General features: G+C 38.7%; 3 protein-coding genes across 5 annotated transcripts; 2 read left to right on the top strand and 1 right to left on the bottom strand.

Moving 5' to 3' along the window:
- Positions 1 to 158: 158 nt before the first annotated feature.
- Positions 159 to 9,627, top strand: LOC106101380. 3 transcript variants are annotated; one of them, XM_013280601.1, is made up of 18 exons: positions 159 to 352; positions 428 to 766; positions 862 to 3,713; positions 3,869 to 4,244; positions 4,478 to 4,604; positions 4,723 to 4,868; positions 4,982 to 5,021; positions 5,215 to 5,735; positions 5,856 to 6,074; positions 6,176 to 6,280; positions 6,491 to 6,601; positions 6,794 to 6,941; positions 7,030 to 7,122; positions 7,207 to 7,323; positions 7,645 to 7,772; positions 8,174 to 8,426; positions 8,742 to 8,849; positions 9,074 to 9,627. In XM_013280601.1, exons 1-18 carry the CDS (start codon positions 212 to 214, stop codon positions 9,157 to 9,159), a joined length of 5,910 nt encoding a protein of 1,969 aa, XP_013136055.1. In that variant the 5' UTR covers positions 159 to 211; the 3' UTR covers positions 9,160 to 9,627. The 3 variants fall into 3 exon arrangements, with proteins under 3 accessions (XP_013136055.1, XP_013136057.1, XP_013136056.1); XM_013280603.1 differs by lacking the exon at positions 8,174 to 8,426 and having other exon boundaries at positions 7,645 to 7,765; positions 9,074 to 9,166; XM_013280602.1 differs by lacking the exons at positions 8,742 to 8,849; positions 9,074 to 9,627 and having other exon boundaries at positions 7,645 to 7,765; positions 8,174 to 8,378.
- Positions 9,628 to 10,405: 778 nt separating this feature from the next.
- LOC106101381 (BTB/POZ domain-containing protein 10) lies at positions 10,406 to 14,993 on the bottom strand. Its single transcript, XM_013280604.1, has 4 exons — positions 14,477 to 14,993; positions 13,816 to 14,012; positions 11,788 to 12,041; positions 10,406 to 11,280 (listed from the first exon to the last, which is right to left on the bottom strand). Exons 1-4 carry the CDS (start codon positions 14,832 to 14,834, stop codon positions 10,950 to 10,952), a joined length of 1,140 nt encoding a protein of 379 aa, XP_013136058.1. The 5' UTR covers positions 14,835 to 14,993; the 3' UTR covers positions 10,406 to 10,949.
- A 190-nt stretch (positions 14,994 to 15,183) lies between these two features.
- Positions 15,184 to 22,875, top strand: LOC106101287. The gene is made up of 10 exons (XM_013280453.1): positions 15,184 to 15,727; positions 16,124 to 16,265; positions 16,447 to 16,581; positions 16,970 to 17,189; positions 17,878 to 18,028; positions 18,882 to 19,030; positions 19,415 to 20,391; positions 20,790 to 21,283; positions 21,892 to 22,035; positions 22,752 to 22,875. The coding sequence occupies exons 1-10, from the start codon at positions 15,549 to 15,551 to the stop codon at positions 22,873 to 22,875; spliced, it is 2,715 nt and encodes a 904-aa protein (XP_013135907.1). The 5' UTR covers positions 15,184 to 15,548.
- Positions 22,876 to 25,237: the final 2,362 nt, after the last annotated feature.

Genomic DNA, 25,237 nt, shown 5'->3' with positions numbered 1-25,237 from the left:
TAATCTTGTATGGTCTGATTTGACTGTTATTTTAATCAGCTGGGTTGGTCCAGTAAATATTAGATTTTAATTTATTTTCATGATTCCTGTGTACGCCAGTGCCACGTTTTCTGAGATGGAGATTTTTGATAGATCTTGCAAATACTTACACCTCCTTTCTTTTTAGCAAACTACACCATCCACGCCAGTGAAAACGACCACAGAAAAACCGATGAAGCTCACTGAATGCACTAATAGTCATACACAAACTAGCGTCGTGAAGGAAAAACTAACAAAAACAACTACCCCGGTCACGACGCGTACAAAACTTAACCCTAAACAAACAGTTAAAACAAAAACCAGCGACCATCGTGTAAGTATAAAACACAAATTCTGAAAATAACCTTAGTTAATAAAGGATGGAGTAATATCTCATATCCTATTTCAGTTCGTCATAATAACAACGAAAATATTCTCGAAAAAGATAGAAAACAAAGCGTTCAATGGTGGTTTGCTGACAAATGCACTTCCGACTATTTCTATGGCTAAGTTATCCAATGAGAATATAACAAGCGCGACCACTGAAATAACTAAGAAAAGCAAATGCCCAACTATCAACTCGACCCTGCCTTCGCTGAAGATAACCGTCGCCACCTCACCGACCGTCAGCGCCGAGAGCTCGGTCAGCACAACTGAGAGCTCGCCCAAAACCAGCACCACGCCATTCACCACGGAGGATATGAAGGAACTAGATGAAGAGAGTTTATACATCACCAGTAATTATTATGTAAGTGTCATGTTAAAGTAACTTTACTATTTTTGCCGCCACTCGCTTTTAAACTTTACTCATTAAAAAAAATAATTATGAATTACTTTTAATAGGATTACCACACTGCGGACATGGACTATAACGAAGATGATAATAAATTTGATACAACAACTAAAATAAAAAATAACACAACAAATAAACATTTGAAACGCGACGTAAAATCACAAAATACTTTTACCGCCAAAGACGTTGCTGCGATCGAAGTAATAGTAGATTTAATGCGGAAGAATCGAAACTTAAATGAGAACGAAATAGTTGGAGCGTTCAACGAAATCGCAAATAAATCAACGATTGCCGAACAATCAACAAAAGCGACACAACCATTTGTTAAATCCAGTGATGGAATAAGTAACTCTATTCAAGTCCACATCGCTATCCCGTGCAATATTTCAATAGATAAAAAGAGATCCCTCAGTGAACCAGTCAGGATAAGAAAAGTGTTTACGGCCAGATTGTCAACACCGGTCGACATTGAGTACCAAATACATTCAGTTGAGGATGTAGACCCAGTGCCTACTGAAGCTGCATTTGTTATTCCTCCTAAAAATGTAACAACTAGTACAAATTCTACAGACATACCAAATATAAGTAACTTAAAGAATTGCACGTTCACTGTCATTAATGAAATAAAACCTAGAGCAGACAAACTTTCACCCGGATTGTATGTTCTCGTAGAAAATCAATCCATTCCTGACGGTCAGTATATTTTAAAAGCTGTTGATAGCGGTAAACTATTGTCCGATTTCAACATTAAAGATAAATTATCAGATGTTATAGTAACACCGAAAGGCATAACGTCACCTAATCCAAATAATTTGAGCAAGGTAACTTTGAGCAAAGATTTTATAGCGGTTGTCAATAAACATTTAATGGAGCTATATCAATACTTAATGACAACGAAAGACCATAAAAGAAAACTTAGAAAAGTTGACACAAAATTAAAACGAAGCGCAACGATAAACCATCGTAGACAGAGAAGGGAAATAAATTGGGACACAATAAAAAAATACATAGGCCATGACAAAGTTTGTTACTGTCATTGTAAACCAAATCGCACGATGTGCCGCGCGTGCGCTGCAAGTGATGCCGTCATATCAGAATTAATATTCGAATTAGATAACTTGGCACAATACATGAACGATCATTGTACAGAAATACAAACTTACTTCTGGGTAAATCCCAGTGGTGGTAGAAAGCTAAGAGATGCTGTGCATAGAATAGACAAAACATTATATGACTACTTCAAAAGGGTTTCAGGGAAATGTAAAGGACGTCCTTGTAAAGTTTTTATGTACATGGACAAACGTGACTTTGTTAACCCTGATAACAAAAGTAATTACATCGGAGAGCCTTTGATTCATGATGTAGAAAAATTAGCAGACCACTTAGAAAAGGCTTTAAAATATAACATTGGCGATGAAAATCTCCTCGACAGTGGTACTAAATGTCTAGACGTTATAACAAAATGTATGCATTTAAAATCATTTAATAAAAGAGCCAACGAAGGTGAAAACAGACGTATTAAAAATGTGTACTCCTTAGACAATGTCAATGTCAACATTATATGCAAGTCTGATAAACTGGAGAGTACTCAAAAGAGTATATTTGACTCGACGTTAGGTGGTCCGCCATATTTAACTGCAACACCTGGAATTTTATATTACGATGACGCAGGAGATTACGTAAAAGATGATGTTAAGAAAAAAGGAATCAAAGCTCTTCTAACACTCAAGGGTTATCCGAAGAAAAAAAGGAAGGATAAAAATCATTGGTTTCCATACAACGTTACACCATCCATAGGTAATATAGCTAAGAAAAATGTGAAAAAGAGATACGTTAGAAATGAGTACCAAATAGAATCACCACTGAGCGAAGAGGGGATCGAATCGAGGTGGTTTAATTTTTTGAAAGGCAAAAAATATCAAGATCAATTAGCAGACGAAGCTAAAAACTTGGATGATAATTTCAAATATTTGAGTGATAATAAAACGGAAAATGTTACAAGTACTACAGAAAACTCCAACAAATTTGACTTCGATCAAGACGACGCCACAGTTCAAAGTGTAGATCGATATTATAGCATCGCCGCTTATACTCTTTATAAAAAAGTTCTGTCGGACGTTTCCCATCCTAGAAAAAGAATGAAAATGAGTTCTATACAACCGCTCAAATCTAAAATAAAGGACCCCTCATCTCATCTGGTAAACAATTTTACGCCGTACAAAGCAATAAAGCCTTTCAGTGCCAAAGTTAGAACAATCCAAAGTAGTAAGAAAACTACTCACATTCAGACCGCTGGAACAACAAAATACCATAATAAAAACTTCGATGCAAACGGTAGAAATGTTACAAAGGAAGCTAATTTAATTTCGGTTACAAATGCTGTCAATAATTACGAGGAAAATTTACGTAAAAACTTACAAAAATACAGCTTTAGCAGGCTTAAAGAATCAACAATTAATTACTTAGATGCATCGAACGGCACGCGCGTCCTTGTAACTACCGCGACTACCCCCATCTCTGGACACAAACACACCACAGCTTCCAATACAATTACTATTAGAAGTTCGTTTACAAAGAAACGACCAGCCATTCAATCACACAAGCTTAACAATAAAGACGTCACAATAAGCGAGCCAGCTACCAGTACCAACTTGCCTTCGACTCCTAAACCGAATCTGGTTAAAGTTCCACTCAAGAACACGCAGTCAAAAGATGAACTGTTATTCGGTGGCACCACAATGAATGCTGTCACCAAAGACAATAAGGAACTTCTTTTATCTATTCTTGATTTTGAGACAAATAAACTCAACGAGGAGTGGCAAAAAATTGCTTTGCGAAAAACAGCAGAGGATGAAGACGACGACGGTCAATCATTTTTCCAGCTGCATTCTGAGGTTTTCATGTGAGTATTTTGTCTGATAAAAACGTATGCTAAACTAAATGCTATATTCAGTTTAAATGTTGAAACTTTATTCTATATCCATAACATACAATTTCTATTCTTGTGATAAAAAATAAAAGCAAACTGTCGCTATATTTTCTATTTCTGTTTATTAGGACCAATGAGAAACCCCAACAGCATAAAGAAACTGATCTTAAAGGTAATCGCAAAGAAAGTGACCTCAAAGACGGTAAGTCGGTGACCGCCTTGAATATGGGACATGGAGTGGTGGCTAACAAGAGTCCGTACAACAAGCATAACCAGGAGGAACACAGGCCACAATTGGTGACAAAAACTTCACCCTCCGCGAGGCATCACGCGACACCAGCGAGCCCCACGACTGACACTTACTACGATATACGTAAAGACCTGCCATCTATAGAATTACAGCCTCCACCCGACACCTGCCGTTCTAAACCCTGTCACGGGTTACTCGACAAGTTCCTTGATAAATTTAAGTTTAAAATGCTTCCCGGAACTCGAAAGGAGAAGGTGAGTTCGATATTCTTAACTACAATTCAACGCATCTGTAGTTCCTCAGGTGTTGCGGATGTGCATGGGCGTCGTTGACCACCTAGGTGTTCTCGCCGCTTGTTTGCCCCCTATTATTATAAAAAACCAATCTATTTTTTAATGCTAGAACGATAATTTAGGAGGATTAGTTGGATATACATATTTCTACGAGACATGTAACAAAACTAATACTGTTTAAAATATTTTCTAAGGTAGCCAAAACTCACCAAAACGGACCGAAAGGGCGGGCTTTAAAGAGGAAGTTGGATCACGGGAAGCGGGTGCACAACAAAGCTTCTAACGAAAATAACTCGGAGGCAGAAAACAGCACTAACCCCGGTATAGCTTACATTTTAATGAGAATGTGTAGAGTGCTTCATACGGTTTTAGTAAACGAAAAACAAAACAAAGCTACTAATTAAGTGAGATCAAAAAGTAAGATCTTTTTCTTGTACAGTAACAGAGGCGGGCTGCCCACCTGAGTCTCCGTGTGACAACATAGAAGATAAGAAAGTACCTCAGGCCGCCGTCAACAAAACCGCTGCAAGCGCAGCGGCTCCTGCCAAGAATGTGAACAAACAACAACAACATGGACCTAAGATGGTACACAAAAACTATCAAAACAATATATTTTACATGCAATTGCGTAGATAATTTGAAAACATTGATTTCTGTTATATCCACTGCTTTACTTTGCGACAATATGTTTTTTCCAGAACGAAAACCTTAAGAAAACTAAAACCCATGGCGAAGCAGGTACACGCATTGTCAAATTGCTTTAATTCATAAAATAAAAAAGTAATCTAGATTTTGTTTCTGTATAACTGAAACTTTTCAATGTAGAGCATACCATAGCATTAGTTACGTCAATTATTTGCACAAAAATAATTAAACCTGCTCATTTTTTATTTGGAAAGTTTTAAAAATTAATACCAATCCTTTTCTCAAGAGGTCCATGAGCCGAGCTGCGTGCGGGGGCCGCTCTGCGACATCGACGCAACTATCATACATGTCATCGACATGTACAAGAAGCTGCCGGCGACATCCTTCAGAACCTTCGTTAAGAATATAACTTGCTACGCGTACAAGAACCTGCCGTCCATCTTTCAATTACGAGACACCACGAAGACGAAGAAGTCTAGACACGGCAACGAGCAGGGTAGTAAGATATGGAGGTGGAACTGGGTGCGCGGCAAAAGGTCGACTAAAAATAACTTTGCAGACATTCCTTATAGAAATGATGTCGATTACGATTATATCGATGATGACAATAAAAGAATGGAAAGCAAGTACCCAGTAGAGAAGATACAGTATATTCTGGGAAATAATAAGGAGGACTACGACAAACTGTATCTGGGCGCTGATGGAGTGTACAGAGGGAGAGAGAACGAGAGAAGAAAGAGGAAAACGATAGACATGACGAGTGTCGTGAACGGCTTGACGAACTTACCTCCTCTGCGGGAGTTAGTGGTAGGTAGAGATAAATTTCACACAACTGAATCGTAATTTTTTTATCACAGTATATCATATTTTTTATAAATTTATTTAGACAAATGTTACCGAAATGTATCTTATCTAAAAATGCTCCAGGATGAGATATTCGTGATCCGCGGCAAGTCGATATCGATCTTCTGCAACGTGTCTGGCACGCCGGTGTACTCGGTGTCCAACCTGACGAATATGTTCCGCTATACGTGGACTGCTGAAAGGAAGTCCATGCTGAGCGCGCCCAACCTGAAGGTGGTCGGGCCTTCGCTGGTGCTCACTGGCATAGAGCCCAGGAACTTCGGGACGTACACGTGCTCGCAGGCAAGAAATCAATAGAAATATCATAGAAACCAGTGCAAAGCACTTTCTTCTTATACCTCTAAACTGCTGCATTACTGTTGATGCTAAACATTTGTTTTCAGGATAAGATCGTGGCCCGCAGTGTGAGAGTAAACGTCATAGAGATACCCGACTTTAACATTGTTTTTACACCGCTTTACAAGTGCCTCGGCGAGTGTACTTATGAGGTAACAAGTCGTCTATTATTATTTCTGTTTGTGCTTATACTCCTTTAAATTTTTTTCTAAATGTAGATCATTGGCATGGTGATTTTTTTCCTTTATTTTGGGCGTTCGTATGTCGGAGATTACATAAAATTATTTATTGTTAGTAGCTTTAATCGTTCAAAATTAACAATAATTTCACATCATTAAACATCTTATGATTCTTGTTTATAGGACCTTGAGAACATACAGAACTTGGGTCAGGAGATACAGAAGTCTGCAAACTGCTGCGGCATCGTTACCAGCTCTGCGCGCGTCGACCATCCTATATCGCTGTCAGATCAGGTCAGTGATTGTAATCATGGAAACACAACTGTTTAAAGCGCCAACACAAGTGAGACCCATACCATCACGTTTCTGGATGTGGCAATGCTCAAACTAGTGTCAACTAAGACCCCGAGTTAGCTACATTGACAAATGTCCATATTCTTGAAGTATCGTATGTGTAATGTGTTGGTATAATGTGTGTGTGTACAGCAAAATGAAGACCTGCTGAAGCCGACGGTGGTTATAACAGCAGTGGCGCCGCCTGGCATCGAGTGCGGACCCGAGTGCCGGCGCGACCTCACCTGCTCCATCGCACTGCTGTGGGCCAGCAACGCGCCCGCACTCACCACTGTCAAAGGTACTAACAGTCAAGTAATAGCATAGTACAGATATGAAGGTGTATCTCCCAGATGTAATAGATGTAACGGAATGTGTCTTTGTTACAGTTGTAATCATTTACGACAAGTTTAATAATACACTAACCCCCGTGGACAGCAATATGCCCAAGATGTCGATATCAAAGAAATTGAAAACTAAAGGTGAGTTAACACTACCTGATTGTCGCTTTTAAGTGAGTCGTTTCTTCTCTTCTAATTTACTAATCCTGCATGTGATTGACGCAGATTCAAACGGTCATCGGGAGTACCTGGTTCTATCGAGGTCTATGTCCCCCGGAGACGTGGACGTGGTGGTCGCATGCCCCGCTGGGTACTACCTGCTAACTGACCAGAAGATTTGTGGTAACATATCTGTATATTACTAAACCATTGCTATCACGACTAACCGAGCCGCTCAGTAGGGATCTGTAGTGAGTTGGTGATGATGATTGCTAACGAATTTGATAAAAAATGAAGATCTAAGGATAAACAATACAATATAATATAATATAAATTTCAGTGTATACTTTGCAAGATTATTTTTGATGATTACGGTACTTCCTTTAAAAGCATCATTATTCAAGCATATCATTGCTGGTTGGAATTGTCGGAAGTTGGCATTGTCAATCATTAGGTAACGGTAGGAGGGATGTGCGGAGGGTTATGTATTGTGACGTGTTGCAGCGGTGTGCCCGGCCAACACGTGTGCGGCGGCGGGCGAGAACACGTGTGCGCCGTGTCCGCGCGGCACGCACGCGGAGCCCGGCGCTGCCGCCTGCCGCCTCGGCCTCAGTCGCCTGCACAGGTACGATGTACGTACCTTACATATTCTCCTTTAGCATTGCACGTACCAATATACCTAAAATACTTTGACCCTTGACGTAGAAATTCAAAGACAACCTTTACTTTTATTGTCGTCGTCTTTTGTGGTCGTAAATTGAGCAGATACTATTAACTACATGAAAATTGAGAAGCAAGAGGAAGTAAATCAGAAAGCGTTAAGACTGAAAGTGGATGGCTACCAAGGCAGAGGAAGACCGAAGAAAGTATGGATGGATTGTGTGAAAGAGGATATGCTTAAGAAGGGGATGGTTTCATATATGACGGCTGATAGAAATGTATGGGAGTGCAGTACATACTGTGCCTACCCTCCGTAGGGACAAGGGAAAGTTGAAGATGATTGTTAACTACATGAATCATTGTGTTTTTCCAGAACCCAGTATTTCAGTCGCAGGGCTGGCAGTGGTGGCAGTGGTGGGGGCGAGGCGGGCGCGGCGGCTGCCCTTGGCGCTGGTGGCAGTGGGGCGTGGCTGTGTGTGGCTTGCTGTGCGCTGGCTGCGCGTGCGCGGCGGGGGGTCTGAGCGCGCGCCGCAACGACCCCCGCGTCTCGCCCTCCGCGCCCCCCGCGCCCGCCGCGCACCCTGCGCCCCCCGCGCCCGGTGCGGCCCAGCGACATCATCACTATTGTACTTACGTTGCTTTAAACTTTCAACGCTCAGAGGACTGACAATCGGATCACCGCTACTGGATTAAATGGCTTACCAGTTATTTATCTGAGATCCGAAATTCTCAAGTTACAGTTTAGATTAGAGTTTACCTATCGAGCTGTGATCGTTCGCTAACGGCATCTGCATCTTTAATTAATAGGAGGACTAAAGTTACCCTCCACCTCCACCTCTCGTACTTCCTGTATTTAACACGTTCCGTGCCTACAAGTGATACTGGGCATTGAAGGTGTTCATACAAGACATAAAGCATACTGAGGTGCGTTATGTCGACAGCCGAGCGATGCTGCGGCGGCCTGCGCCGGCTGCGGCGGCCGCTGTCTCCGTCGCGCGTCATTCTAGAACGACTCTACAAGCGCTCCCAATCTTCGTCGAGAGCGACTGGTGAGGCCCTAACCTTACTCTTACTTTGTACCAGTAACTTGGATGTTCCGTATATCAGTGTGTTCATCTGGTATGAAATGTAGACTAGAGGACTGCTAAGTCGTCAGTAAATGTCTTTGAGTATGTTAAACATTTTAATTGTGACATCTTCGTTGCCGAATCAAAAACGTTGCAAAAATATTACAGGTAGCAGTAGCGTTTTACTAGAATATTTTATCTTCCAGATTCTCAAGACACAAAGTTTGTGATAACAGAAAGCATGATGTCAGAGGTGGTACCACCCCCTCTACCGCCCATCGATTTCGAGTGAAAGTTTCTTAGAAACCCCTGTTATTTGTCGCAATACCAAATGTATACAAACCGAAATACCAATTCCGATCGAAATAAAAATTAAAGTTGGCAGAATATTTAACCGAAGTACTAAATATACGATGTTATCTCAATATTGTTTATAATTCACGTAAGAAAATAGAGGTTAGAGTTTTTCTATTAGAGTTGATCTCATGCAACACACTGTCGATAATCAAAAGCCAGTAATAATTTTTAAATTTCAACGAACAGATTTCCGAATTATCGGGTTACATTCGGCTCGTGCCATGTGTTCGTAATATATTGATATATAATTTGTCTTTCTAAGCGTATTTTGTGGTTACTTTTAGATATCGTGTATTTAAGAAGGCATTTAGATAGGTACCTATTTGCTAAGAGTTATTATTTGTATTTAGTAACACTGCTACTTATGTTTGGCTTAAGTTTAAATAAAGTACAGTGATGCGGTGATTTTGTTTCATTTTATGCAGACCACAATATTGACCTTTATAAATGGAGGTTATATGACGTCATATTTTGGACATTTGAATTACGCCATCTTGGCGCTGACAGTCGCGGCGGTGAGAATAGGAACTAATTTGAAAGATATTACTGTCATTAATATCAAGATGAGTTTATCAAATTTATCGTTGAAATGGCGAAATCTAAGTACAAATTACCATGGTTTGTAGCATGTAAACTCAATGTTTTTATGATCTTTTTCTATGACAGAAGGTAAAAGGGAAATGAAAGAAAAGCCATTTTTTAATTACAGTTTTATTATAAATCCCCCCTTGGAATACATCTCATACAAACTTATTCTAAAAAAGTTGCAAATATCTTTGTTACATGAATATTAACTACAACTGCGCAGGCCGCCATTTATTTTCTTACATTTTTTTAGCTAAAAATCGCTTTATAATTTCACTATGACATAACCACTAACAAAATCAGTTGTACTTTCGTGAGAGTCAAAATGGCGGGTGACCATAGCGAATAAAATTATACCACTTACTAAAAAAAGTACCTAAAATGTACTAATTAGTACCTCGCTCAAAAAAAATTGTACCTCCTCTAGAACGTATAACGAAATTAAGTTACACCCGCCATATTGACGTTATTTTACGTAAGTGGTATAATTTAATTCGCTATGGTACACCCGCCATTTTGACTCTCACGTACTTTAGGTATATCGTTTTGTTTTTTTATTTTTATTAGTTATTAACTGTCACCATCACCAAAATTATATTTAACATGATTTTAGTAGATTTTTTTCAAAGATGTCTGAATAATGTAAAAAATTCTTTAATATATTTGTGTAATGTTTAGTACGTATATCTGCAGCACATAAGCTAAAAGTCATCCCAAGGGCAGCAGTAACAAAGCTACAAAAGCTACCTTTATAAAATAGTACCATACAATTTAGAATTTACGACAAAAGCCGTACAAAACGGATAATTTTCACTATTGGTGCATACGCTTTGATATGATGAAATTTCATCTCTGTGTACAATTTACAAATTTGCAGAGCCAAAAAGCTTTTCAAAGCAAATGGCATATTATTCAATCATTTACATATAAGTCTTTTATGGTTTTATCTCCAGCACAGACAAGCCCACAAATTGGGCCATTGCCTAGATATTGAATCACAAAAACTGAGGTATTCGACCTCAAACACCTTTGATCAACAAAACCGAATTAGCAGACTATATAAATTGTAATTTAGACTGCGTACCAACAAAACATGGCCATCAGGATCCTTAGTAGCGCTCGCGAAGAGCGGACCAGCGGTCACTGGTCCTCCTCCCCCGCAGCGTCAGGGGGCTCCGGTACATCCTCTTCTCGGGCCCTTAGAGGCTCCAGTTCTATCACCGGGTCAGCAGTCGCCTCCGCCAGGTTGGTCACGGATTTAGACTTGAAGCACTGGAAGTCAACATGGCGGGACTTCGCCTCCTCCTTCTCCCAGGACATGTGGATGAAGGGGCGCTGCACGTAGTTGTAGATGACCTCCGCGCGACCTCCAGGCCGCTTGCGCACCTTCTCCTTGTACGTGGGGTAGCCCTCCACGCCTAAACGGATCTTCTTCAGCCCGCGCTCTTTCATCACTTGCTTTGCTACATCTCTGAAAGGACAACATTTAATTCAATGCCCACTGTCAAAACGAATATACAACAAACACCAATCTTAACTTAAATTAGACGTTTTTTGCAGCAATAAAATAAATATTACCAACACATTCAAATCAAACTCTCACGTATTTTTCTCTAAACCACTTTAGTAGATTTTTTTTTATTGGATATACGTCACACTGGACATTATAGAATTAAGAGTTAAGAATGAACAGTGATGGCTAGAAAGGTAGAGAAGACCAAATTAATAAATGGATTGAGTGAAAAAGACTATGTTTAAGAGGGCAATGAATTCGGATATGACGGCTGACATTGTTAAGAAAATAGGGCAACACAACATAGACGTCCCTATCTGACAGCTGTCAATGTCATTGGGACGTATCAAATAGCGCGCCATTCCCGCAAAAGTTACTGGCCTGAGTGTTTAATTTAATTACGTTATTCCAGTTATAAATATGGCCTTAAAATTATGTATGATCTAAGTCCAGGTAACTACTTACCTATTCTCTATGTATTTGAAGAAGCGGTACAATGGCGTGGAGAGCACCGTCTGGCTGTACTCGTCGCCCATCTGCGGCGGGTACTGCTCATCCCAGTCTACGGCGTCGTCATCCAGCAGCACCACCACGTGGCACTCGCGGTCGCCGCGCTGCGCTGACTCCACCATCAGCGGCAGGATCAGCCGCTCTAGGAACGACTCGAACTGACGCCGCGCGCCCTCGTTTGATAGCTCATGGAGTAGACCGCGGAGATTCTATAGATATTAAATTATAACGTAACCAACAAATGGAAACGCTCAATCGACCCATGAATGGTACTGCATCAATTTTTGAATACTACGCAAATTAAAAAAAAAACTTAGTAAACCCATGAGTTCTTTTTATTATCTACTTCTGAGCCATTGAGATCCATTAATCCATTTTAAAGATATGTAACTAGATGTTGCTCCCGACTTCGTCCGCGTGGAATAAAAATTTAGTAAAAATATGGCCATAGCTTTTTAATGTTGCCAGACTTTTAGAAATTGCCCCAGATGTTTTTAGTTACAAATATACAAATCGTTCCTCTTTATAATATCAGTATAGACATTCATCCATTCAAATTACTTCATAATATTATCATGAAGTATGTTAGGCCCTTGGATCTACTGGGTGAAAGCAATATATTTATGGCCACGGACGATCAGCACATGTGCTGAGTGGCTCTAAATAAATAAATAAATATGAAATTATAATATTAAATTAATTTTAGAAGACTCAGATAAAAATGAACCTTAATTATCAAACAGCAAACAGAACAGTTTCTCTTGATATAAAAAGTATCACTTGACATCATCAAAACTACAAATATTCAAACACACTCAAAACTACTTGAAACATAATTAAAACTTATTATGTTTTATCAAAAACATATAAGTCTAATAAAACGACATTTAGATATAAAAATAGAACATAACTGATAACATTTGAACATGTTTACACTGATTACTACACATTACTAACATAAATTTAATTTTAGCATAATGTGATTTTCATAATGTTTCATTTAGTTCTTGATTAAAAATACAAACATTATAAATGCGAAAATTTAGATGGATGGATGTTTTAAATTTTGTAGCTTAAACAGCTGAACAGATTTTGATGAAATTTGGTATGGAAGCAGAGGATAGTCTGGAAGAACACATAAGCTACTTACTTTTTTTTTATTAATTCCAAGCGAACAGAGTCGCGAGCGAAAGCTAGTAAATTATACATTCAAGATATTGCAACCTTATTAGGGTAAACAGAAATCTGTGATACTGAACATTTATAACCATTAAGGGTTTATACAAAATATTATCTCAAAGTAAAGTTTAATTATATTTAATTTTATTATCTATCTTTTTCTCAGAACCATATGAAGGAAATTAAAAGAAAAAAAACTAAGTAAATACTATAAGTTATTCTACATTTATGTCAAATTTAATCAAGATCCTTTAAGCTATTTTAGATATATGCCATAACAAATATCCATCCATTCAAACTTTCACATTTATAACATTAGTATGAAGTATTATGTATATATTTTATATGTTACTATTGATATTTCTGGTCCAATATTAACACAATGATAAGCAGAGAAAATAATAAAACAAACAGAAAATAATCTGCAAATTTGATTTACTTGTTACCTTGAGAATATCATGTCTATTTGTTAAGAACAAACTGTATAATTTGTTATGTCAATTTATGAATAATAGTTATGTAACTGAATTAGCAAAGATTTGCAAAATATATATAAATTCAATATGGAATTTTACAATACTTTTGTATGCACATATTTTAAAATGTTAAGTTAAGAAGTAACCCACTTTATTAAAGTTAAGAATTAACCCATGTTATTAACTCTAAAACTACTGGGTTGATTAAAAAATTTTCACAGTTATAAAACTAATTTTTCTGTGAGTAATATAAGCTATATTTTTTTTTAATTTCAATGACAAAGTCTCTAGCAACAGCTATAATATATATTTTGTAAAACTGACTTACCTGGCATCTAACTGTGTTAGCATCAAAGGGCACCAGCAAATAGTCACAGGCTTCCCGCAACTCCTGCACAGAGACTGTGGGAGGGCACCTGATGGTCCCACCGCGGTAGTACTCCAGGATAGCTCTGAACACTGTCGCTGATATGCCTTCTGCCACTTCATATTCCCCTCTCTCATTCGGATGAGTGAATTCAATTCCTAGAAGAAACAATATGCTTATTTAATATTTGCAGAATTACACACATCTAGATAATAATAGATTCATTATAAGAAGCTTTAACCCATGACTATGTTTTCTTCCAGACTATGTTCTATATCTGCCATTTTAATAATAAGTAGCAACAAACATCCATCCAAACTTTCACACTTAGTAGTATGATAGTGAAGCCATTTGATGTATCATTTTTATGACAAACTGTATACACTATTGATAAAGCATGTTCATAAGACAATGAATTGCACCATACATATATACCTCACAAAGAACATGTTTTAGTGACTCATTACCAGTAAAATCTCATTCTTTGAATAATGACTCAAAACAATGTTGGTTCATGGTAATTAAACTGTAATATAAACATACAGCACACATGCCTTGGTTGTTGGCAAGTTTTAAAAGTGATAAAATTGACAGAGATCAGAGTAGGTCAATAATAACTTACCAGAACTGAACATTCTTCCAAGCATGGTGTTAGGATGGGCTGTAAACTGAGCGGGGTCGACTACGAATCTAGTGTTGTCCACCACCAGGGTGATTCTGTCGTCCATCAGCTGGTTCTTCTGGCCATTCCGAGGCGGCTCCTGTGTGGACGTCGACGGCGTAGGCACGCTAGGGCTCTGATTCTTCGGAGGCATTCTGCCACGGATACACGGGCCGTTGCGCTTCGATAGACGTTTGCGACGCTCCTCCGTGTCCCTGCGATACTCTTCTGTGTCGCTACTACTGTCGGGATAGAAAAACGGACGTCGTTGTTCTAACATGCCGTTGGCCTCGGGGCCGTTCGCCTGTGAATCGGACATAGGCGCGCGCTCGTCGCCGCAAGCCCTCACATCACGATCCACGCTGCTGTTTCTCCGCGCACGGAATATGCGAGACGATTTCGTCGTGGAAAAACCTTTTGTTTTTGTTCGAGAGAAAGGACGTCAGCGAGTGCTTCGTAAGACAGTTGGGAAATATTGCCAGTTGTCAAAAATTTATTGATGTCAACAAATTGTCAAATTACATGATTTTTTTGATTTTTCATTTCATGCATTTATAAAGCATTTTCATCATTTTTTTGCTTAATTTCCATTACATTATTTGTAAATATCATCCAAATAAATTAAGTTTATGTCTAAAATTTCTCAAATCCATATATTAAGAAAATGTGGAATCGACCGTTACACAAAACCGGCATTGTATCAATATTTTGCACGTTTTTTGCAAGATTGCTAAAAACTGCTATTGTTTTATTACGTTTATTCGAACGTAATTAAAAACCCACCCCAATGAGTCGGATCGGTTATTGACCTTACTATGTCAAAATGCGGAAATTTGGTTAAAAGTATAAAATTGGTTTAAAATTAATGCATGGTAATGTTAAGAGAAATCTTCGACCATGTGTTATTAACAATAATGTTTACTAACCACTTTCGCGCGAATAGTGTGACGTGATATATATGTGATAATTTATAATACGTAAAAACTTGTTATTGTAAAGGCGTTTGTATTTTTATAATTTAAATTTGTTTATAATGGAAAGTAAAGAAGAATACCATGATCCAGATTACCCTGAAGCTTCAATATCCACTCAGGAAGGTTCCTCAAATTTAACAGAAAAGGAACAAATAGACAAAATCAAAAACATAATACTAAGAGAGTTTGGTAATGAGCTAGAATTAAGAGAAAATGACGTCATGCTCGCAAATCAACGGTAAGTTTGCAATCATCACATAAAAGAATAGAAGAGTAATTTTAATATTAAATATTCTATGAATTTTACAATCATAACAAACAAATTTGATGGCACCTGTTCAAAAGAACCTGGCACTGTACTGGGTTGAAATCTAAACTTAAGCGATTGTCCTGTAAACAAACTCTATGAGAAATACTAAATGCATCTTGCATGTTCGACATACAATGTGGACACATTTCCCAAAACATTGTAAATAGCATTTACCTCAGTAACTTAGAGAACCATTCATCATTAGACATCTAATCTTATTGAAAGATATTCCTTGGTCAGATTCCAATTAATTAAATTTAAATCTATAAGTAACTTTATTTAGCAATCAGATCCTTGAAAAGATCTATAAAATCAATGTTACAGAATGCAAAAAGCACGTCGGATACTATGTGAGCTAAGGTACCAGCTGGTGCTGCGCTATTACAAGGACCAGAAGTTGCAGCTCACCCCGAACAACCTGCAGGATGAGGCGCTCGCACAGAACGAACCTCGCACCAGGACAGAGGTTGTTAAATTAACAATTTTTGTAAATTTCACTAGTAACTTAATAATACCAAGTTGATAAATAAACAGATGAGTTCTACATTTATTTTGCAGTTATAATTTAATTATATAAACAGAAGTGAATAAAGATAAACTAAAGTATAATAGAATTTACAAAACAGTGTTTACAAATTTTGTGTCAGGTGACAACCCTGCTAAGAGATAGTCAGCGTAGGATCCACCCCTCTTTACGAAAGCTGCTAGGCAAGAAAACTGTGGACTTGGAGGAGATTATGAAGATCAGGGAGCCTAGGAACAAGGCCAAGAAGAATTACTCGGTATACTGTCTTTATTTATTACTAACTGTTGCTTGCGAATACAAGACAAAAGATTAAAAAATATAGGTTATGTTACTCACTCATAACAGGCCCAGTAGTTTTTGAGTTATTTCAATACATAAATATGCAAGTCATTCCTCTTCATAATATTAGTATAGATGTTGTCTAATTTTTATTAAAAAGTCTGAAATTTTTAAATAAAAGTATAATTTTCTTACATATATCTTGCTGGTTGACCAAGGACAAAAACTCAAGAGATGTGCATAGCATGGGACTCTTCCCAGTGTCTACTTCCAATATTGTGTTCTGTGCATTAATTCTAATGATCTTGATGTCCGAACAGGTTAGATATGTAAAAAACTATACATCATATTTGTTTTATTTTCAGGCTATGGTACATTGTCGTAACTACACGGTAGCGGCGGATTCCACAAAGTCACTTCGACCAGAGTCACAAATACCACCCGAGGAGAATCCTCTCCCTGATGAAGTGGAAACAGATAAACCTAAGAAAATACCCCGACGTCTGGAGCCGAAGGTGGAGAATGTGGTGACCCTGGTAGAAGCCACCAGGAACCAGGTGAAACACCGGTACCGAATTATTATAGGTATTATATCTTTTTTTTTATTAATTTTAAATTATCACTAACTAGGTTTCGCCCGCAACTCCGTTCGCGTGTCATTAAAAAAAAAAGTACGTAGCCTATGTGTAATACCAGACTATTCTCTACATCTATTCCAAATTTCATCGAAATCTGTTCAGCCGTTTAGGCTACAAACTCTAACATCCATCCATCTAAAATTTTTGCATTCATAATATTAGTAAAATTAGTAAGATCTGTTTTAGGCACATATGGTATTTGTATTTAAAATACAATTGTTACTTCTGTAAATTACTGAATTTATTATGATTCCTCTGTGTGTAGGTATTTATTATTTGTAACTAGCTTTCGCTCGCGACTCCGTCCACACAGAATTAAAAAAAAACAAAGTAAGTAGCCTATGTGTCTAGACTATGCTCTACATTTATTCCAAATTTCATCTAGATCTGATCAGCAGTTTAGGTTACAAACTCTAACATCCATCCATCCAAACTTTCGCATTTATTAGTAAAATGAATAAGATTATATATTTTGTTTATGAATTTCATATGTAGCCAACCTTGTTACAGTAACATATATCTGCAAATTCAAAGATATATTTGAAATCGAACCACAATATACCAATCATTCAGTGTGGGCGGGACCCTATGACAGATCAGTAAGATATATAGTTGAGATATAAGTGGTATGTAAGGTAACACGTCGAAGTGGGCGCCGGGCGCGTCCTCCGCGGACCGCTCCACGCACACGTGGCTGCTGTACGTGCGCGGCGCCGCCGCCGTGCTGCGCGCCGTCGCCCTGCGCCTGCACCACTCTTACGCGCCGCACCACCTCGTGCGCATCGAGTCAGTACTGCGCTCACCCCGCCTCACCCAGCTCTGCCCCCACCGGTTTCATCCGTCCCACCGGTTGTCCCACCAACACCAATAAGGTGACAGAACCGTTCTAAAATAAGTTCCAACAAACCCCCTCTTCGCAAAAGGTAGGACGGATGAAACTTTCTATTCTCATCTGTCTCCACGTGGGAACAGAGTGGGGTGACGGTTGGAAATAATCCCACACAGCTTGCATACATCACCACAAGTCTACATCATATGGGCAAAATCCGGCCCGCGGGCCGCACCCCCTCGCTGTAAGATATGATCCGACATGCAAGACATTTAAAAAACCCATTAAAAACACATTAGGTACTCAGGGAGTGACAATGAGGCGACAAACATCAAATCCTTTGATATTGCGGCCCGCGAACGTATTTGCAGGCTAATGTTTGGCCTATATGTCAAAGGTTGCACATACCTTCTCTAAATCTCGGCAAATCACTAGCTCACGTGTCATAAATAGCACATGATACATAAATTTTGGCGCGTCGATGATCATAAAAACACAACAAAAAGGTGTAAAGTAAGTATTATATAAAAAGCGAAGTCACTACCATGCACCATGGAATTGAAATAATCAGTCAAAATTATTTGATGGCACGTCTAAGACTGCATTAAACATTTCTTCATAAAAATGTCACTTTGATGTATAAAAGTTCGCCACCAGTTCTCTAGGCAGACTTCTAACAAAATACTTAGGAGTTGCTACTTATTGGCAAAATATGTGGGAACTTCAGAAATCAAGCATAAATTGTTTACTAACTATTAAACTATGACTTCTGGAGTATTTTGTTGTTATTTATGAGTTTGTTTTGGGCAGTAAGCCACCGTTCCAGGTGTCGCGGCGCGGCTGGGGCGAGTTCCCGGCGCGTGTAGAGTTGCACTTTGCGCTGCCCGCGCGCAACCCGCCCGCGGCCCTCGACCACACCATCCGCCTCGACAGGCACCGCACCGGCCTGCAGACACTCGGTAACTGTCACATAAACACAACACAACATAAAACAACTAAACGGCAACATTACACAACTAAACGGCAACATTACACAACTAAACGGCAACATTACACAACTAAACACCGACATAACCAACTAAACACCGACATAACCGACTAAACACCGACATAACCGACTAAACACCGACATAACCGACTAAACACCGACATAACCAACTAAACACCGACATAACCAACTAAACACCGACATAACCGACTAAACACCGACATAACCGACTAAACACCGACATAACCAACTAAACACCGACATAACCAACTAAATAACGACATTATACAACTAAACACTAACAAAACACAAAACCATGTTAATGTAACTAACACACATTAACTTTGTATTTCAGGTGCAGAAACAGTTGTGGACGTGTGGTTGTACAGTACACCTGAAATGTTGGAGCATGAATACAAAGATGACATTCCTGCAAACTTACCACAAGACAACAACGACAAGAAAGAGCCCAGCGATCTGTGTACTGAAGATAACAAGGCCCCCACCAATTCAGCAGATGATAAAACCAATGATACAAATTCAGAAAAATTAAACGACAGTTGGTTAGAATTCTTCTCAAAAGACAGCACCGAATTAAATGTAGACGAAATGTTGATAAAAAAGGAAGATGTTAAAAAAGAAGCAATGGATTATGAAAATCTAGAAGATAATTCCACTTTAGTATTAAAAGATAAAATAAAAATTGAACCTGATACTCAGAAATCAATTTTATACGATCAATTAACGAAGGAATCAAACGTAGAAGTTAAAATAGAACCCACCGATGAATTGCCAAAAGAAATATTGAAGGATCCGGAATGCTTTAAAAAGCGAATAATGAAATACATGGATCCAACAACGAAGAAAATATATTATTTAGAAATGGATAGAGAATTAGATCTATCTAAAGTGCAAGAGATAGTTATTAATTCACAGGGTAATGTTAAAAAGGCGAAAATCAGTCCGATCAAGTCAAATGGTTTGAAATATGTGCGGAAAAATAAAAATAACTTAACAAGTGATACAGTTAAGGACAGTGTGAATTTTTCTCATATAGAGAATGATCATTGTTATGTGAAATCATCGCATAGTGTTAAAGAAATGCAAATAGAACATGTTAGTGTGGAGAGTGATCGTAACTTGTATGATGAGGTGTGTGCCGCTGTGCTCAGGTTCCCCTGCATCAGGATGGCCGTCAGCTACCTCCTGAAGAAGATCCCACTCATCACAGTTAAAGCAAAAGATCCAGAATTCGTGAAATATTTTCCATTTGTTGTTGAAAGTGAAGATAAATATTGGAAATTGGATTTTGCTAAGAGAAGAAATATAGAAGTAAGATTTATTTCCTCACTTTTTTATTATGTTCTTAAAATTTATTTAGTTCATAATTTAAAATTTTTACTCACTACAGATGTTTAGTAATGACAGTTTGAATTTAACTTGTAAATAGATTGAAAGCAATAAAATTATAAACATTCTTATACTTCATGCTAATATTATAAATGCGAATGTTTAGATGGATGTTTGTTAGACTTTGCAGCCTAAACGGTTGAACGGATTTCAATGAAATTTGGCATAAACGTAGAGGATAGTCTGGAAGAACACAGAGGCTACTCAGTTTTGTTTTCTTTAAATTCCACGCGGACGGAGTTGCGGGAGAAAGCTAGTTATTAATATTCTCAATAATATTTTCCACTTAACATAGTTTCATATATATATTTTTATTTTAGTGGTCGAGAGCAAAGTTAATCAACAAAATAATGGTACAGTACCTTGTGACGGATGATCAGATCTGGCAGACTAAACAGATCCTGATCTACTCCAGACTGCACGGCTACCACCCTGTGAGGAGTGAGAGCATCCCGGAGCGCACCAGCCAGGACTGGTGGACCTCATGGAACCTCACAGACTCCCAGCACAGCGACACCATGCCGGATAGTTCTTCGAACTGGGATTTTAATTCATTAACTATATTTAATGGTGATGAATTCGCGAATAGTTCCTTATCGGAGTCTGTTATATCGGAATCTGATGAAGAAATAGATATAGTGAATTGTGATAGTAAAGTGAAAGTGAAAAGTGAAGTGATTCCGGAGACTAGTTTGGAAGTGCTCCCCGTGGAGAGTGCGGAGGACAGGCTCAGGTTCCTCTTTGTTGAGAAGAAGTGTGCGGACATTGGTATCGAACTGCGGAATGAAGATGTGGGGAATGGATACTCTTACAGGTTAGTTAGATGCATGTTTTGAATCGCTGAGATATTGTTGAAGTTCTAACACCAAATATGTTGAAAATAGCAAATTTTCAAGAGAGAAAAAACTCGATAATTTTGTAAAGATTCTATATAAATACACTGTTTGTGTATACTTAATTATAGCTATATTTAAATAGCTGTTGGAGACTTCGTTTACGTGGAATTAAAAAAAAAAACATAGCTGATAAATTCCCTTTCTAACTGTAAAAGATGTTTAAAAATCGATCCAGTGGTTTTTGAGTTATTTCATACATACAAATATACAAATCTTTCCTCTTTATAATATTTGTATACGTAGAATACATGTTTCTGATGAAACGATGCGTCTTCCGATTCTCTAACAAATGGCATTAAAATGTCAAAATAGCGCCTTGTATGGTGTTAGAACTTCAACAACGATATCTTGTTTATTGAATCTATTTTGAAAGAGATTATCGGAGCCATTCTCAAAGGAGTTAATTCCGTTGTTGTAAGGCAAAAAATGCTTTATTATGTTTCTTTGAGCTGTGATTTCACAAAGTATGAAGGGTGTTGTAGGCATTTATTTGAATTAGTTGTGTAGATATGTACAATGTGTTCAGCGCAGTGCACTCGGTGCTGGCGAGCGCGGCGCGCAGCCTGGCCGAGGAGCTGGTGCGGGCCGCGCGCGCCGCCGCCCTCGCCCCCGACACCCCCGACACCCCCGACACCCCCGACACCCCCACACTCGCACACGTCTGGTCAGGGTGAGTATTTACACCGTTTAAATATTAGAAGGTTGCAAACAAGCGAAAGACCACCTAAATTCGTCGACTTATCGACGGAGGAGACGCACATAATTAGAATGTGTCCCCTTCCTACGCATCACCGCCGTCAAATCCACTTTCCATCCCTTCCATATGAGAAAATGTTGGAAAAGGAAAGGGACTTAAATTAAGCCTTCAGCACCACATTCATCAGAGTTGTCTGTTTTTAGGATATTTTTAAGGAAGCTTATATACTAGCTGTTGCTCGATATTTCGCCCGCGTGAAACAAAAAAAAATATGTTACTGATAACGTAGCTTTTAATGGTGAAAGAATTATTTAAATCGGCCCAGAAGTTTGAGTTATTACAATATAAAGAAGAAAGATTTGTATTTTTGTATGTATTCGATTTACGTACAAACTACTGTGCCGAATTCAAAAATTCATTTATAGCTGTCGCCCGCGACTCTGACCGCGTGGAATAAAAAAATAAATAAAAGCGAGTAGCCTATGTGTTCTTCCAGGCTATCCTCTACATCTGTTCCAAATTTCATTGAAATCCGTTCAGCCGTTTAGGCTACAAACTCTAACAAACATCCATCCATCTATCTAAACTTTCGCACTTCCAATATTTTAAATAAATTTTCTCGCGGACGAAGTCACAAGCAACAGGTAGTTATTAAATATAGCTGTATGTAATATTGTTATGTATTCCAGTTCCGGGCGCGTGGTGAGCGCGGGCGCGCGCGAGGTCTGCGCCGGCGCGCGGCGCTCCGCCCGCCTGCACGCGCTCACGGCGCGCTGGCTGGCCGCGCCGCCGCGCACGCCGCACACACTATAATAAATATACATCAAACGATAAACATTTGTTTCATTTAAACCCTACTTCCGATGTTAACTCTAAACAGTTTTTCAAAACTATAGGTTAAATAATAATAATTACCTACCATTAGTATGTCGCAAAGAAACAACAAGATGATATTAATTTTATAACATTGGGATTTAAATGGAAAAGAACAGAAATGAACTACAAAAATAATTCATCACCAGCTTACTATAGGTTCCTACTGAGGGGCTCGGAACCTACCTCAATAAGGAGTGACTAGGCCATAGTCAATCATGCTGCCGGCTGCGGGTTGGTTGACTTCACACATATCTTTGAATTTCTTCGCTGATATGTGCAGGCATCACAATTTTTTCCTTCACCGTAAGAACGTCGGGTAAATTATGTACATATGAAAATTCGAAAAATCGAAAATCACACTGTTACAGCGGGATTCGAACCCAAGACCTGTAGATTACAAGTCAAGTGCTTAAACCACTGAGCCATCGGAAGCGGAAATATTCTCCTTATGTGCGTCTCCGTCGATTAAGAGAAGGCATCGGATCCGTTATTACAGATGTCTATGGACACCGTCGCACAGTGTTTCACGTTGTACGAAGAGTTTGGCCAAAATTGAAGTATTATAAACTTTTAAAAATATATAGCACATTTAGATTTGTAAATAAAAAAAATATTCAATGTATGGTTTAGTCATAATAGTCGTAGTAAAAGTAGTCATTATTGAACATCGGTTTGGTCGAGAAAATGTGATAACTTTAAACAGAGTATTATTCCACTAAAAAAGTTAATTATGTAGTAAATCTTGATAGCTATTATTTCGTCATGACATGTATTATATTTAGATTCACAAATTATGTGTTTTTGTGTATGTTTTACGTTTTCACAGAGTATCGAAACTTGTGTTAGGTGCCTTGGCACAATCTTGTTGTAAACAAGCATTTTAGCTTATGTTCTACGTATTTCTACCCCATAGTATGTACTACCGAAATGTTAGAATGTGTTCTTCTGGATTCCATTGAAAAATATTCCGCCTTTTTCCGGCGTCCATACTGACTTAGCCAAAAAACCGTAGGTGCTCATTTAGATCTCGTAAGTATTTTAATTTTTTTTTCTGTGCATTTCTACCCCATAGTATGTACTACAGAAATGTAGCTAAAGAGGATGTGTTCTTTTAGATGTCATTTAAATTTTGTGTGTATTTTTCCGGCGCCCATACTAATGTAGCCCAAAAACCGTAAAAGTGCATATTTATTGATTGGCGTATGTACATAGTTACTATGTTTTTGTTAATACAATAATTCAGTGACTAAATTACACATATTTTTTTTTTTTGAATAGTGGACCCCGAACAATTTTTCGCGAGGTGGACGTACTACCAACGTTTTGTGCGCTGTGGTTGTGCGGATTGTGTGCATACGACGTCCGAAATACCAGGGGTGTGCCAGCGTAACCATGCATGAGGAGATGGACATGGGCGACCGCAAAAAGGGCGGTAGGACAGGCGGCGATAGTGTCGACGGCGGCTGGGCGCAGTGCGGAGGCAGCCGGGAGCAGCGGTTAGCAAGCGGCGCCGGCGCAGGGACTCGGACTGCGCGCGGGCAGGCAGCAGCGGTGGGCAGAAGGCCGGTGCTGCGGCGGAAGCGGAGCGCGTGCAGGTGCTGCGGTGAGGTGAATCCCGCAGTCTACGTGTGCGATATTAAAAGCACACGGGTGTTTGGGGCATGTGTATGTCCGGAAGATATTCAGGGCCGGGGCCGGCCGGGAGAATGGACAAGAGGTCCGTGAAGTGGCGGCGGCAGAGGTGCCTGCGGGTTTTACGAGGAGGTTCGTCCCGCAATCGTCATGTGTTAAATCGTGCGAAGTGTACACGCGGGTGATATAGGGACTGTAAGATTCGGGAGTGTTTGTATTTTTTTCTTTTGTATTGTATATCTCGGTGATGTAAATTTTATATATTTTTGTGTTTGCATTCATAATTTCATAATTTGCCATTCGATATTTCAGTTTGTATAAGTTAGGATAAATAACGGTAGATCAACGCATAGTGTAATCGGGCAAAGTGCAAGTGCGAGCGGGACGGCCGCATATCATTTGCTGCAGGTGTGAGCGAGACGTTAGCGGCGATATGACGTGTGCAATTGCAAATTTTTTGAATTTCAAATATGTAACGTAGATGTTAATGTAAATTTTCTTATTGTATTTTGATTGCATTATTAACGTTTTAGAATTAGTTTTGGTAATTAGACAATTTTAAATTTAACACATGATGATGTTACCGTTAGTTTTAAAAGTTAGGTTTTGTGGAAAACGGATAGTTTGATGAAATAAAATAGTAATTGTATTTGTCTTTATAACATGA

The sequence above is a fragment of the Papilio polytes genome, unplaced genomic scaffold (assembly GCF_000836215.1).
Source record: "Papilio polytes unplaced genomic scaffold, Ppol_1.0 DF823991.1, whole genome shotgun sequence".
Taxonomy (NCBI): domain Eukaryota; kingdom Metazoa; phylum Arthropoda; class Insecta; order Lepidoptera; family Papilionidae; genus Papilio; species Papilio polytes.
The sequence above is the reverse complement of the archived record's forward strand: the minus strand, read 5'-3'. Positions and strand labels throughout refer to the sequence as shown.